We start from the raw sequence: 12,884 nt of genomic DNA on the forward strand, positions 1-12,884 counted from the left end.
TGCTTCTGTATTGTAATGAGCTGAAATGGCAGAGGCATTAATTTTAATTGATGAAAAGGAAAGGCCTTTAATCCAGCATCTCAGTTAAGTATTGTAAAATCTAAGGAATATTTGGAACAATCATGTCAATTCCTTGTGCTTGGTTCTAAGCACAGAATCTCTTCCATTTTTCTGCATAAGATTTTCTTGTGCTAGGCCTCCTGGCCTCCAAAATGACATCCATCACAGCTTTAGAGAGAGGTGTGTCTTGAAAGGCTACATTATCCGTCATGCTGCCAGGTTTAAGGTCCTGAGTTGGCTATGCAGTATCTGACTGCCTTGTTGGGTCAATAAGTGAGGAATTAGAGGTTATGTCCAAGCTGGGCATTGAGACAATCTCTTTAGGATTGTTTTTCCAGCTGAAAGATAGAGCATCCACTTTCCATGCTTGCTTGTGATGAGTCCTTGTGCAGAATCTCTGTAGTTGGCAGTTGTGAAAGGAGGCAAATAGGTCTATGTCCAGGCATCCCCAGTTCCTTGTTATCATGCTGAAGACTTGTGGATCCAATTTCCAATCGTGCGGGTCCATTAGGTTTCTGCTTAGTTTGTCTGCCAGAGCATTTATCTTTCCTGGCAGGAATTGTGCTTGCAGATGTACTTGGTAAGTCAATGCTGTGTCCCACAAGTTCATGGCTAGTCTGCAGAGGGGGTAGGAATGTGTGCCTCCCTGCTTATGTACCACATGACTGTAGTATTGTCCATCTTTATCAGTAGTTGTCCTGGATGAAGCAGATCCTTGAAGGCTGTCAGGGCATTCTGAACAGCTAGCATCTCTTTTTGATTGATATGTAGATGCATTTGACTTGCGGACCATGTGCCCTGAATACATCTTCCTGCCATATGGGCCCCCCAGGCATAAACTGATGCATCTGTTGTCAACGTCTGCCTGGCTGTGGGTAAGGTGAATGTCTGTCCCGTGTTGTGGTGACAGGCCTTTGCCCACCATTGAAACTCCTGTTACAGGCAGGGAATGAGGGTAATTATTGTTTCCAGGCTGTGGCAATGTTGAGTCCAAACACTTTTTAGATACTATTGAAGTTTCCTCGTATGCAGTCTTGCATATGGAATTAGCAGAATGCAGGATGCCATGAATCCCCAAAGCCTGCAGAATTTTTCTTGCAGATAACTGGGACTTTATTGCCAACATTTTGAAATAAGTAGTCAGTTGCCTTTGTTTGTATGGCGTGAGATAAGCCATCTGGGCAGTTGTATTTAAGCTTGCACCCAGGAATATTATCTCTTGAGAGGGTACGAGTTTTGATTTCTTTTCGTTTACTGTGTACCCTAGACCTGTTAGTAATCTTTCTACAAACACCAGATGCTGTAGTAGAATGTCCTTGTTCTCTGCTTGAATAAGGCAGTCATCCAAGTAAGGATATATTTGTATTCCTCTTTGTCTGCAAAATGCAATTACTGGTGCCAGGCATTTTGTGAAGACCCTGGGCGCAGTAGATAAGCCAAAGGGCAAAGCAGAGAATTGGTAGTGCATTGAGCCAGCTATAAATCTGAGGTATCTTCTGCATGATTGTCTGATTGGGACATGCAGGTATGCCTCTCTTAGGTCTAAAATCACCAGCCAAGCCTTCTTGCCCAGCATGGGAAGAAGCTGCTGCAAAGTTAACATTTTGAATTTTGGAATATCCAGAAATGTGTTTAGGATAGACAGGTCCAGTATTGGTCTCCAGGCTTTGTCCTTTCCGGGCACCAAGAATAGTCTTGAGTAAAATCCTAGTCCCTGCTCTTGCTGTGGTACTTGCTGAATGGCCCTCATGTCCATGAGAGATGAAACTTGTTTTTGTGCCTTTGCCCACTGATTGCGTGGCAGGTCTGGCATACCGTTTGCCCTTGGTAGGGTGTGAAAGTGGAACCTGTAAGCCTTGTGATACGACATTCAAGACCCATTTGTCCTGGGTGATCATGTGCAAATTTTGTGAAAAAAGTGCTACTTTTCCCCCCAAAGGGGCTGCCAGAAGATAAGTGCTTGGTGCTGGTAGGGGAAAGTCATTGAGACGGTTTTCTGTATGGCTGTGATTTTTCCTCTCCGCTTTTGGAGGTAGAAGCACCCCATTGTTTAGGCCTGTATAAGCCTTGGGGCTGTAATCTACCTCTGGGGCGTCTGTATCTTCCTCTTTGTGGCCTGTCTGACACTGGAAAGGACCAATTCTTTGTAGGCCAGTTCCTGCTAAATCTGGGAGGCTGTACCTGTAAGAAATCCTTGACTGTTTGCACAGATTTAGCTTTATCCTCCATTTTCTTCAACACCTCTTCTGCTTTAACACCAAACAAGGTATCATGCTGTAATGGAGCATCTAATAGCTTTGCTTTAACATGATCAGGCAGATTCTGTTCTTTTAACCAATCATGCCTCCTAATGACAGAACCTGTAACAGCGGCCCTGCAGGAGGCCTCTAGAGAATCAAAACCACATTGCAAAGTATGCTTTCCCACTTGTTCAGCTGCATGCAATAAATCCTGCATTTCTTTGTTTTCAGCACTTTCTGAATTTGCCAACATTTTCTGTTTAAGCAGCGACATAAGATATTGCTGATATTTAAGCATATGAAACTGACAATTTAAAGCTCTTACAGCCAAGGTAGCAGAAGTACAAATCTTTTTCCCCCATCTGTCCAGGGCCCTTAAATCCCTAACAGAGGGGATAGGGTTTTTTGCAGTGGAAGCCTTGACCCATTTGGGACCCTGAGAGAGAGTTTCGGGGTCAGCAGCAGGGTTTTTATAAAGAAATTTATGTGAATCAGGAACCATGTAGTATCTGTCTGGCTTAACAGGAGCTGGAGGTAAAGAGTCAGGAGACAGACCAGACTCTGAAAATACATCTACAATGTCCAAAACAGGAGGAATAGCAAGGGGCCTGTGCTGAGGTAATAAAAGGAAGTCCCTGAACCTTTTCTTGGATTCTGAGTAATCTTGGCTCTCCCAGTGGAAATGCTCCCTCATAGTATGCAGGGTCTCCCCAAAAGAATAATCCTCAGGAGGAGAGGCTGAAGGGATAGATTCTTCAGCATCAGAATCATCATAGGGAGGAAGAGAATATTCCTGTTCAGAAGAGGAATCAGAGAAAATGGAAACGTGATCTGAATATTCAGATTCTATCTCTTGCCTAGGCCTCTTATCAGGAGGGGGATAGGAACCCCTGATCAAAGTAATTAGGTCTTTGGCCATTTTAAGCATCTGTTTTTTAGGCATGGAGGCCTGTCCAAGAGAATGCTATACTTGTTTCTTTGTCTTTAGAGGTGCTTTAGTCTTTGCCTTTGAAACTGAAGTTGATTTCACATATAACTGTGTAGGCCTGAAAACACCCTCAGAAGCCGATGCCTGCTCAGCGGCTCCGGACCCATCTGAGGGAATAGTTTCTGTGTGTCCAATACCTTGAGTTTCCAGCGGCCTAGTCGGCTCCACATGGGAGTTGGAAGCGGCCTGTGTCTCTAAGGTAGCGGGCGTCAGAGGCTGAGAAAGCACCTGAGAACCGGCGACAGGCCTAGCAGAAGCCTCATCGTTGGTTTTGGACCTCGGATGCCTGTCCTTTTCTTTTTCTTTGCGCTTTTTATAAACTTTGGTAGTCGGCTGTTTCGATGGCATTATATAATTAAATCTTCTACCAAAGTAATGAAATGCAAAATCGTACCGATGCTTAATAGTGCGTTGGTTAAATCTAGCACAAAACCAACAACTAGCAACGTCGTGGTCAGGGCCTAGGCAAGGAATACAGTAACAGTGAAAATCCTTATGGAGGTACTTGCTTCCCACAAGAAATACAATTATTAACTTTTTCTGACATCGGTCTGGAGCAAGAAAAAAGTTTCCCCAATGGGGTATTTAGCCTTAATGAAGACTTCGGATCTGAAATTCGAATGTGAAAATCTCAGGAGTCTGTCGACCGGCACTTGCGAACTGCTAGAAAATGGCGTCAGCTGCATCGTTTATACCCCTGGCACACTGACATCAGGGAGGAGGCGACAGCAACCAATGCCGGACCTAGACTTTGGAATCCGGGCCGACTGCGGGTAGCCTGCCAGCAGGATAACCCAATTGTAATGACTGCAACAGTGAAACACGATGAACATCAGAAACCATACCTGTCGAGGCCAGTAGGGGGCAATGAGGATCATTTTGCAACCAACGATATAGCTTTCTGTATGAGCTTCGGTATCAGAGGAAACGGAGGGAAGGCATAAAGAAGTCCCTGAGGCCAATTGTGGACTAGAGCGTCAATGGGAGAGTGACCTGCAAGCAGAAGAAGGGAGAAGTAGTTGTTGCATTTGCTGTTGAAGTGGGTGGCAAAAAGATCGCAGCAAGGCTGTCCCCATTTGCGGAAAATCAGATCTGCAACTACCTGATTCAGAGACCACTCGTGAGGCATGAGAATAGCTCTGCTGAGCCTGTCCGCTATGACGTTGGACCTCCCAGGGATGTGAGTCACAATCAGAAATCATTGGGAGGAAATCACCCACTGCCAGAGTCTGAGTGCTTCTCGACATAGGGGATAGGACCTGGTTCCGTCCTGCTTGTTGATGTACCACACCACTGACATGTTGTCCTGTTGTCCGTTTGAATTGCAATGGTCCCAGAAGGGAGAGAGTCCTGAAAAGCTTGCAACGCTAGGAGCACGGCTCTCATTTCTAGGACGTTTATATACAGATGGTACTTGTGAGGCTGCCAAGTGCTTTGGACTGTCCTGCCCTGATAATGCCCCCCCCCTCACCCTATCAGGGAGGCGTCTGTGGTCACTGTGGCAACCGGAGGGGGCTAAATGAAGGGTCTGCCCTGAGACACTAGTGGGGAGACCATCCACCAGGAAAGGTGCCTTTTGCATGCTTCTGTAATCATGATCATGTGAAACATGGGCAGCTGTTGGAAAGACCAGTGTGTGAACAGAAGCCACTGAAGGATTCTCATGTGAAAGCGGGCCAGAGGGATTAGAAAAATTGCAGCTGCCATGGAACCCAGAGTTTGAAGGACAAACCTGACTTGGATCCTTTTGCTCTGCATTAGAATTTGTACTTGCTGGCAAATTGTAGACACCCTGTCTGGCAGTAGCCTTGCGGACATGTTCCTTGTGTTCAAGTCTGCTTCTATATAGGTGATAGATTGACAGGGCAAGAAGGCAGATTTTTCGAAGTTTATTGTGATGCCTAATTGGGAGCAGATTGTGATTGTTTAGTCCCTGGCTTGCAGAAGTTGATGCCTGGTAGTAGCAGTGAGGAGCCAGTCATCTAGATATGGAAACAACTGGAATCCTCGACGTCTTAGGTGAGCCATACATTTGGTGAACACCCTGGGGGCTGTGGTGAGACCAAAGGGCAGAGCTCTGAACTGGTATTGACTGGCTCCCAGCCAGAAGTGAAGGAATTTCCTGGAGCGCCTGTCCATTTTGATGTGATAGTACGCATCCTGAAGATCTATAGAGCACATCCAATTGTTCTGACCCAGAAAGGGTAGGATGGACTGTAGCGTGACCATCCGAAACTTTGTTCTTTGAACAGACTTGTTGAGTCTGCTGAGATCCAGAATCGGTCTCCAGTCCCCTGTCTTTTTTGGTACCAAAAAGAACCTTGAGTAAATTTCAGATCCGTGTTGGTCTGCCGGGCCTTCCTGGATGACTTTTTTTCTAGCAGTTTTGAAACTTCTATGACTGCTTGGTCCCTCAGATTGGGTGGAACACCTGGAAGGGAATTGCTTGAAGTTAAGGAGGGATGAAAGAAGGGAATTTTGTAACCTCTGGATATAACTGACTGTACCCATTTGTCTTGCATTAAATTTTGCCAGGCTTTTGGGTACAGAGAAAGTCTTCCCCCGACTGCCTCCAGAGGTGGGCAGCCGGGCAACCCTTCAGGGAAGTTGAAAGGGCTTCTCAGAGAAAGATTCTCTGTTGCCCTGGTTCTGCGGACCCCCCTCTGCCCCGAAGGCGAAGTCTGTTGTTGTTTCCCCCTCTGCCCCTGGAGGAAAAATCGCTACGTGTGTCAAGCGAGGCTCCCTGGGATTTTTGGAACCACATTTTACCACTCTTCTGACCCTTGGGGTATGGTCTGGAAGGAGTGGAAAAACGGACTCCCACAGCAGAGAGAGTCTTGCTTTTTTGCTCACACCTAGTCAAAGTGTCTTTCACCTGTGGTCCAAAACGAAAGGAACCATCAAAGGGGGTGTTGGTGAATGATGCTCTGAAGGATTCCGCAAAATTACACAGCCGCATCCAGGCGTGTCTCCTAAGGGCCACTCCCGTACCTGCAGCTCTACTCGCATCATCGGCTGCATAGGAAAAGAGCCTCATGGAGGAGTTGACTACAGAATTAAGGGTCGCCAGCTGGGAAGCCCCTTTAGCTTGAGCCCTCTCAACTGATGCATCTTGAAAGGTATCTCCAAGCTCTTTAAGAAGATCCCCCTGAAGCCGGGTAAAATGGCATAAGTAGTTCAGTGACCTCATAGAAAAGGTCGCTGAAGCAAACATTCGCTTCCCATATCTGTCCATGGTCCTAGACCCCTTGTCAGGAGGATGGACAGACAAAGAAGTTTCCGCTAACTCCTTTTTTGTGGCTGCTGCTACCACCATGGCATCCACAGGAACACCTTTGGTACGGAACTGCTTATCATGGGGTGCAGTGATAAACTTTCCAGGTCTTCTCGGGGTTGGTTCCACTGTATCCGGGGCGGACCAAGCCTTCCGAGCCACCACTGACATAAGTGGATTGAAAGGCGGAGACACCACTGACATAAGTGGATCGAAAGGCGGAGAAACCCAGGAGGTGGAAGGCCGGGAACCGAAAGCATCCAAGAATAAAGACTCATCCTCGGTAGGGGCTAGGGGATTCCAGATCCCCCTCTGCTTAAGCATTTTGAGGATGTCCGAAAAGGAAACCTCTTCAGAGGGGGATCTCGGGGACCCTTCCGAGTCATCTTCTCCGCACCAAGGGAGACGGCTCCGAGGCCGATGTAGGAGCCGAGCTCACCTGTGCCGAAGCTCCGAGAGGGAGAACAGGGTCGGACAAGGGTCCGATGCCACTCGCCCCCTCGGAGCTGACGAGGGAGTCCCGGCGTCCAGATCCCCCGACGGATGGCACCATTGAGGGAATCGGAGCAGACGACGGAACCGAAGTAGAAAGACTTATCGGAGCCGATGGTTCCACTACTCGAACCCCAATGAACTGTGACTCCGAGCTCAATGGAGTCGGAGGAGGAATATCGATAAAAGTGGACGGAGCCGGCACCTGTTGAGGAGGGCTGGACAACATCTTGGCAAGTGCCTGCGACTTTAGCAACCTACTGACCACTCTCTCCACGTCGTGATCCGAGCGTCTAGAGGACCGAGAGGAGTGAGAAGATCTGTGACTGCGCTCACTCTGAAGCAGGGGAGACCGAGGAGCCGAATGTATCAATTCCAGGGAAGGGGACCTCAGCCTCTTTTGGCTCCGCGACAGCTTCAAAGTTTCTGATGGAGCCGACAGGGAGATAGTCTTATCGGTTCCGCCGGACCGAAGTAGTAGGTAGAGTCTGAACCAAAGATGGCTCCGAACTTGGAGCCGACGATTTGGTAGCTTTAGGGGATTTCACGGGCTGAGTCTTGGCCGGTGAATCCTGGGGCTTTAAAAGACCCTTTCAGAATAAGCTTATTCTTATGCTCCTGCAGAACTCTTGGACTAAATGCATGGCAGACAGAACAAGAGTCCTGCAGGTGCACAGCGCCTAAACAATAGATGCAAGAAGTGTGCCCATCTGTCAGAGACATTTTCTGACAGCATGAGTCACACTTCTTGAACCAGATATCTTGGATTCTTTAGACATCCTGTACCAAAAACACAACAACAACTAACAAAGTACAGTCTACAGACAAAAATTCAATACACTACAGACTATATATATATTTTTTTTAAATAGGAAGCCTCTAACTCAAACGGCTACCTAAAGGGAAGAAGAAATAAGGAAAGCCTCTAACTTAAACGGCTAACCTGACTAGAAAAGGAAGGAGGGGGAGAACTCTCTAAATTAAACGAGTTCTAAAGGGAGGGGAGAGACTACTACTACACGCTTAGCTTACCACAAGTATAAAACTAAAAGCTAACAATAACTCCTATAAAAAAAAAAAAAAAAAACTATCTTTTTTTTTTTTTTTTTTGAAGAAAAAAGTTGTATAATAAACTTAATACAAGCCTGAGCCAGAAAAACGACACCTCGCAGCTGAAGCGGCAAACGAGATCTGGGTAGCTAGCGCTAGGCATCATGGGATAAGGGGTAGCCTTGAGCCAGTAAACAGCTCTTGAGATATAGAAGATGGCCGAGTCGGAGCCGAGGATCGGCTCCGATCCCAACCAGCAAGAACGAAGACGAGATAGACAACTTAACATCATCTCTTCCTGAGCAGTGTCATATTCAGCCAGCCTTTTCTTCATTTCGACCTCTGATTTTTCAAGCTTTATCTTCTCATCTGAATATCTGTTTAAAGCTTCTTCCACTTGTTCCCGCATTTTGTTTGTTTCTGTTAATATACTCTATCAGTGTTTTCTTTATTTTAACTATGTCTGTATGCACTTGTCTTATATCATCCTGTAGGTTACTGGAAGTCATGTGTGAAGGTTGCACTACTTTTTGCTGAACAGATGCAGAACTCTCCCTAGCCAGTGTTTCTTCCTCACTTTTTGTAGCTGACTTTTTTCCAGGTCTTCTGTATTTTTTTTATTCCTGGCATCCAGGTAGTGTAGTTACTAGCCAGTTACTGAAATTCACCCCATAAAACACATGTCTACTGGCCTTCTCTGCTGAGTTTCTGTTTTTACACTGGGAGAGCTAGAAAGCTGTTACTCAGCGAGCAGCCATCTTGCAACTTGTAACAAATTCATATCTTAAACTTTCATGTCTAAGGAATAAACTCCCCTCTGTCAATTGAGCTCAGTTAGGTGCGTGTGTAAATGGGTGTGCCTTCTTTGAAGGTTGTGCGTCTGGCTGGCAACTCGGCACCGTAAAAATCCACTGCCAATCACTAGCGGACCGGAGTTCCGCTGTGGCATCCCCTGACTGGGAAAAAGCCGAAAGACAGTCAGTCCATTAATTCATACCATCAAGATGGAACTAAAGAACTGTACCAGACACCCACAAGCTTCAACATGGAAATCTAGGGCACTGAGTTCCTCACCAGTCATTAGGCATTGAATAAATTCACTAAAACTATTAGCCTTTATGCTAATGTACTTTTATACCTTTGCTGTATGTCAACACTTTGGCAATAGATTTTCAACTCTGCATTATGGTCACGTACAATTACAAAAATGTGACATCAAAAACTGGCTATAGTTTCAACTTTCCATGAGCCAAAAGCACTGTTTAGGATAAGAAAAATGAGACATGATGCAATCCACAGGAATTCTGACGACAACTGAACTGTCTGAGGGTAAAATTCTGACAATTACAGCAGTTGTGCTTGTAACTCAAATGCCTGTGACATAAATTTCTAATGTTTTAGGGCTTCTTATGACACTGCCATAAACAAATGTGAAGAAGTTTATCGGTTTTGGCATGAAGAGTGATTTTTTTTTTTCCATGGGTAATTACACACCTTTTGTACATAATCACATCACTTTAATTGTGTACGATACTAGGTTTTATTAACGTTATACTGAAACTGTGGAAAAAACAGCCAGCCTTGTGATATTCCACACTGAAAAGTCCAGAGATAAATGACAGCAGAAAATATCACACAACAATGCATTTAACACAATCCAGCCTTGATAAGAGATGCTTTTTTTAATGACATACTGGTTAACTATACATGTATGCTGGGTAAAATCTCTAGAATCATTTTGTGGGGATCTATGCAGAAACAACGTGGAAAAACATTCAGCCCTCAACATCTCATTTTACACTGGATAAACTTGTGTACCATCACTTAACTGCAAGTGTAGGACACTGCATACAGAGCAGAACATCAGCAATGGAAAACGACATTTTTATTTTTCAAACACATACTTAAAAATTTTTGGTATGACTGTGAAGGCACAAAGGAAGAGTTTTTTTTTCTAGGATGTTAAAACAAAAAGGAGAGTGAAGGAGAAACAGCACATTGCAGAAATATCTGAAGAAGAATTATACATGATGAATGACATAAGAAAAGGAAAAAGGCCAAAATTACAAGTGCATAAAGAACACATTAAACAGAAGCAAGCAGGAATTAATATATGCATTACTTACTGAGAAATATTGTTCAGCTTCAAGCTGATCCTGCAGTTCCCGCATTTGTCCTTCATTTCCCCTATACTGCCTAAAGAAACAAAATATGGAATCAGTACTGTATGAGTGTGAATAGATCTCCTTGATACCAAGATGTAGTTTCACAAAGACAACCACTCATCTGGACCTGAAAACAAGTCAAATTACTGCTTTGTGAGGGTACTTATCACAACAGTAGCTGTGGATGTGTGACTGTCTGCATGAGAGAGCACCACTGAGCAGACATCACATGACACCATATAAACACGCACACACTTCACAATGACCTACTTAACTTATTGGGAAGTACAGTATTACCGCTCCTTTTACAGTCGTACATAACACAACACATTTCAAGACAGAATTCTGCTAACATGAAAAGGTTGGTCTGCATATGCTGATGGTGGAGATGATACCATTATGTAAGGTTACTTATCATAACAGCAAATCTTTGAAAAAAATGGCCATAAAACAGTAAAGCACAGCATTTGGGCTCAACCACCTTCTCTGACCACTATCCATGCCAGACTGTTTTCAGCTCAGATTACCTTTTTCCTTGCAGGAACCACCACAGATTAATACCTCCTTAGAAATAAATGCATGAACCACTCTTGTTAAGACTGATGAACTTTTTCCTTGCAGGAACCACCACAGATTAATACCTCCTTAGAAACAAATGCATGAACCACTCTTGTTAAGACTGATGAAGCTCTGGCACCATGTCTCTCTAGCCTGGATTCCAAACTAGGAAGTGTGTATTTGTGGTAGGCAAATGCTGTGCTGTACTTCAAAATTAAATAAAAGTAACATAAGTACTCACCAGTAACATGGAAAACAAATATATTTCACATGGAAAACAAATACATTTCAAACACAGAAAGTAGTACACCTCTAAAATATTAAAAAGGCACCCTTCCTACGTAGTAACAAGTGACTTTGCCTCAAACAGCAATCGTTATGGTTACTACCTAGCACAACTTACTATACTCTTTTAGAAGTGGACACTAACAGTAAATCAAAATATCTGGCTAGACTCCCAAACAGTACTTGTTTTTTTTTTTTTTTGATAGGTGGGCACAAAGGATTTCCTGTTGCATAGCCATGTGCTAATCTGTCACTAGACTGCACCTTTACTTTGCAGTGTTTGGGAAGAAAAAAAAAATAACCTGAAATAAAAGTCTTGTATTCTTTGAGTGGATGGCACCCTAACTACTAACTTTTTATCATCAAATGATCCATTAACAGCACAGCTTTTGAAAAATGAAGTGGAGATCTACAGTATAACCTGAGACTGAGGAATTTATAGGAGATATATAATGTAACCAATGAGCTACTGCTTAATAAATCCATCCTCAGGCCAAGTTGACAGGTGGTACTGCTAAATTCCTCCCGTTTTTTTTTTTTTTAACAAGTGTCTGAATAGATGGGGAAACACAGCCATTCTGAACACCTGTACTAGCATTCTCCTTTTCTGATGCAGTCAAAATGTTCATTCTTTTACTTTCTTGAATTCAATGACCAAAGGTAACATACCTGAAACTGGTGCATTGGGAATATTTTAAGCAAGATGTTTTCCACCCTTCTTTCTAAATATGCAATTTTCTCATCAGCTGTGTTTTCAAGATAAGTGACTGGCATCCAACAGCTTTGATTTCACATCCCCAAGGTATGAAGTCAGACATGCCATTTTAAGATCATGATAAATATGGGTATACATAACTGAAACATCTACTGCATCATGTGCGCAATTCAAAGAATGAGTTCTACCTGTACCCTAGCTCCACAGCATAGAGGGAGGTTAACCTACTACTCGAAGTCTAAATGGACAAACATTCAAGCTGTTGATTTAGACTTGATTTTGTATTCCATAACAGCTGTTCTCCATAAAAACTCCCTGCCAGTGCAATTTTTATTTATGCACCAACAGTGATAGCACTGTGTGTGTTTTTGCCCGTCTGCTAATACAACCATACACTTGGTATACATACACGTTCATGTTCAGAGGTGTCTCTGGGATTGCCACAAAAATTGTGTGTGTGTGTGGGGGGGGGGGGTGCAGGAGAATTGCTCTCTTTGCAAAAACAAAATGCTTTTTAAAGAGAGTTTCATCAACAGATGGATTCACACCACTTTTCAGACTTTTAATTTGCTGACATACAGGGGTACCATAGAGGGATAAGGTCTTGACTACAACCCAGATGACCAGTGTTTGACTAGAGAGTTGAGTGCTACATGCACGAGGCAGGGGAGGGTGGTAATTATCCAGTACACTGCAGTGACAGCACAACATGGACAGAGAAGTGTACAGTATGCAGCATTACGGTTTGGGGTGATGATTGTGCTTGTACAATTAGCAAACTACATAATCAGGACCTTGGCATATGTTGAAGAACACATGCTCTCCAGAGCACAATATTCTGAAAGTCACAGCTGCACTTAGGGGTGGGAAAGCAGGTGCACCAAAGAAAGACTTAATTTTAGTGTTTATATCACGTTATTGAAAGATGAAAAAAGCGAACGCTACTTCATCGAACCTAAAATATCTAGACCACATAATATTGAACATTCAGAACAGCTTCGCTATTCCAAAACACATACACACAACACAAGCACACATAAAAAACATCAATACACAC

General features: G+C 43.9%; 1 protein-coding gene across 1 annotated transcript in view; it reads right to left on the minus strand.

Annotated features, from left to right (window-relative positions):
- The window catches only part of ROCK1 (Rho associated coiled-coil containing protein kinase 1), a 4,526,103-nt gene that overhangs the window by 1,178,496 nt on the left and 3,334,723 nt on the right, over window positions 1–12,884 (minus strand). Inside the window, exon 20 of the mRNA XM_044065727.1 lies at window positions 10,231–10,300. Within this exon, the coding sequence (XP_043921662.1) occupies window positions 10,231–10,300 (70 nt within the window). The remainder of the gene's footprint in view (window positions 1–10,230; window positions 10,301–12,884) is intronic.

This window comes from Protopterus annectens, chromosome 3.part0 (assembly GCF_019279795.1).
Source record: "Protopterus annectens isolate FY-2018-M chromosome 3.part0, PAN1.0, whole genome shotgun sequence".
NCBI lineage: Eukaryota > Metazoa > Chordata > Ceratodontiformes > Protopteridae > Protopterus > Protopterus annectens.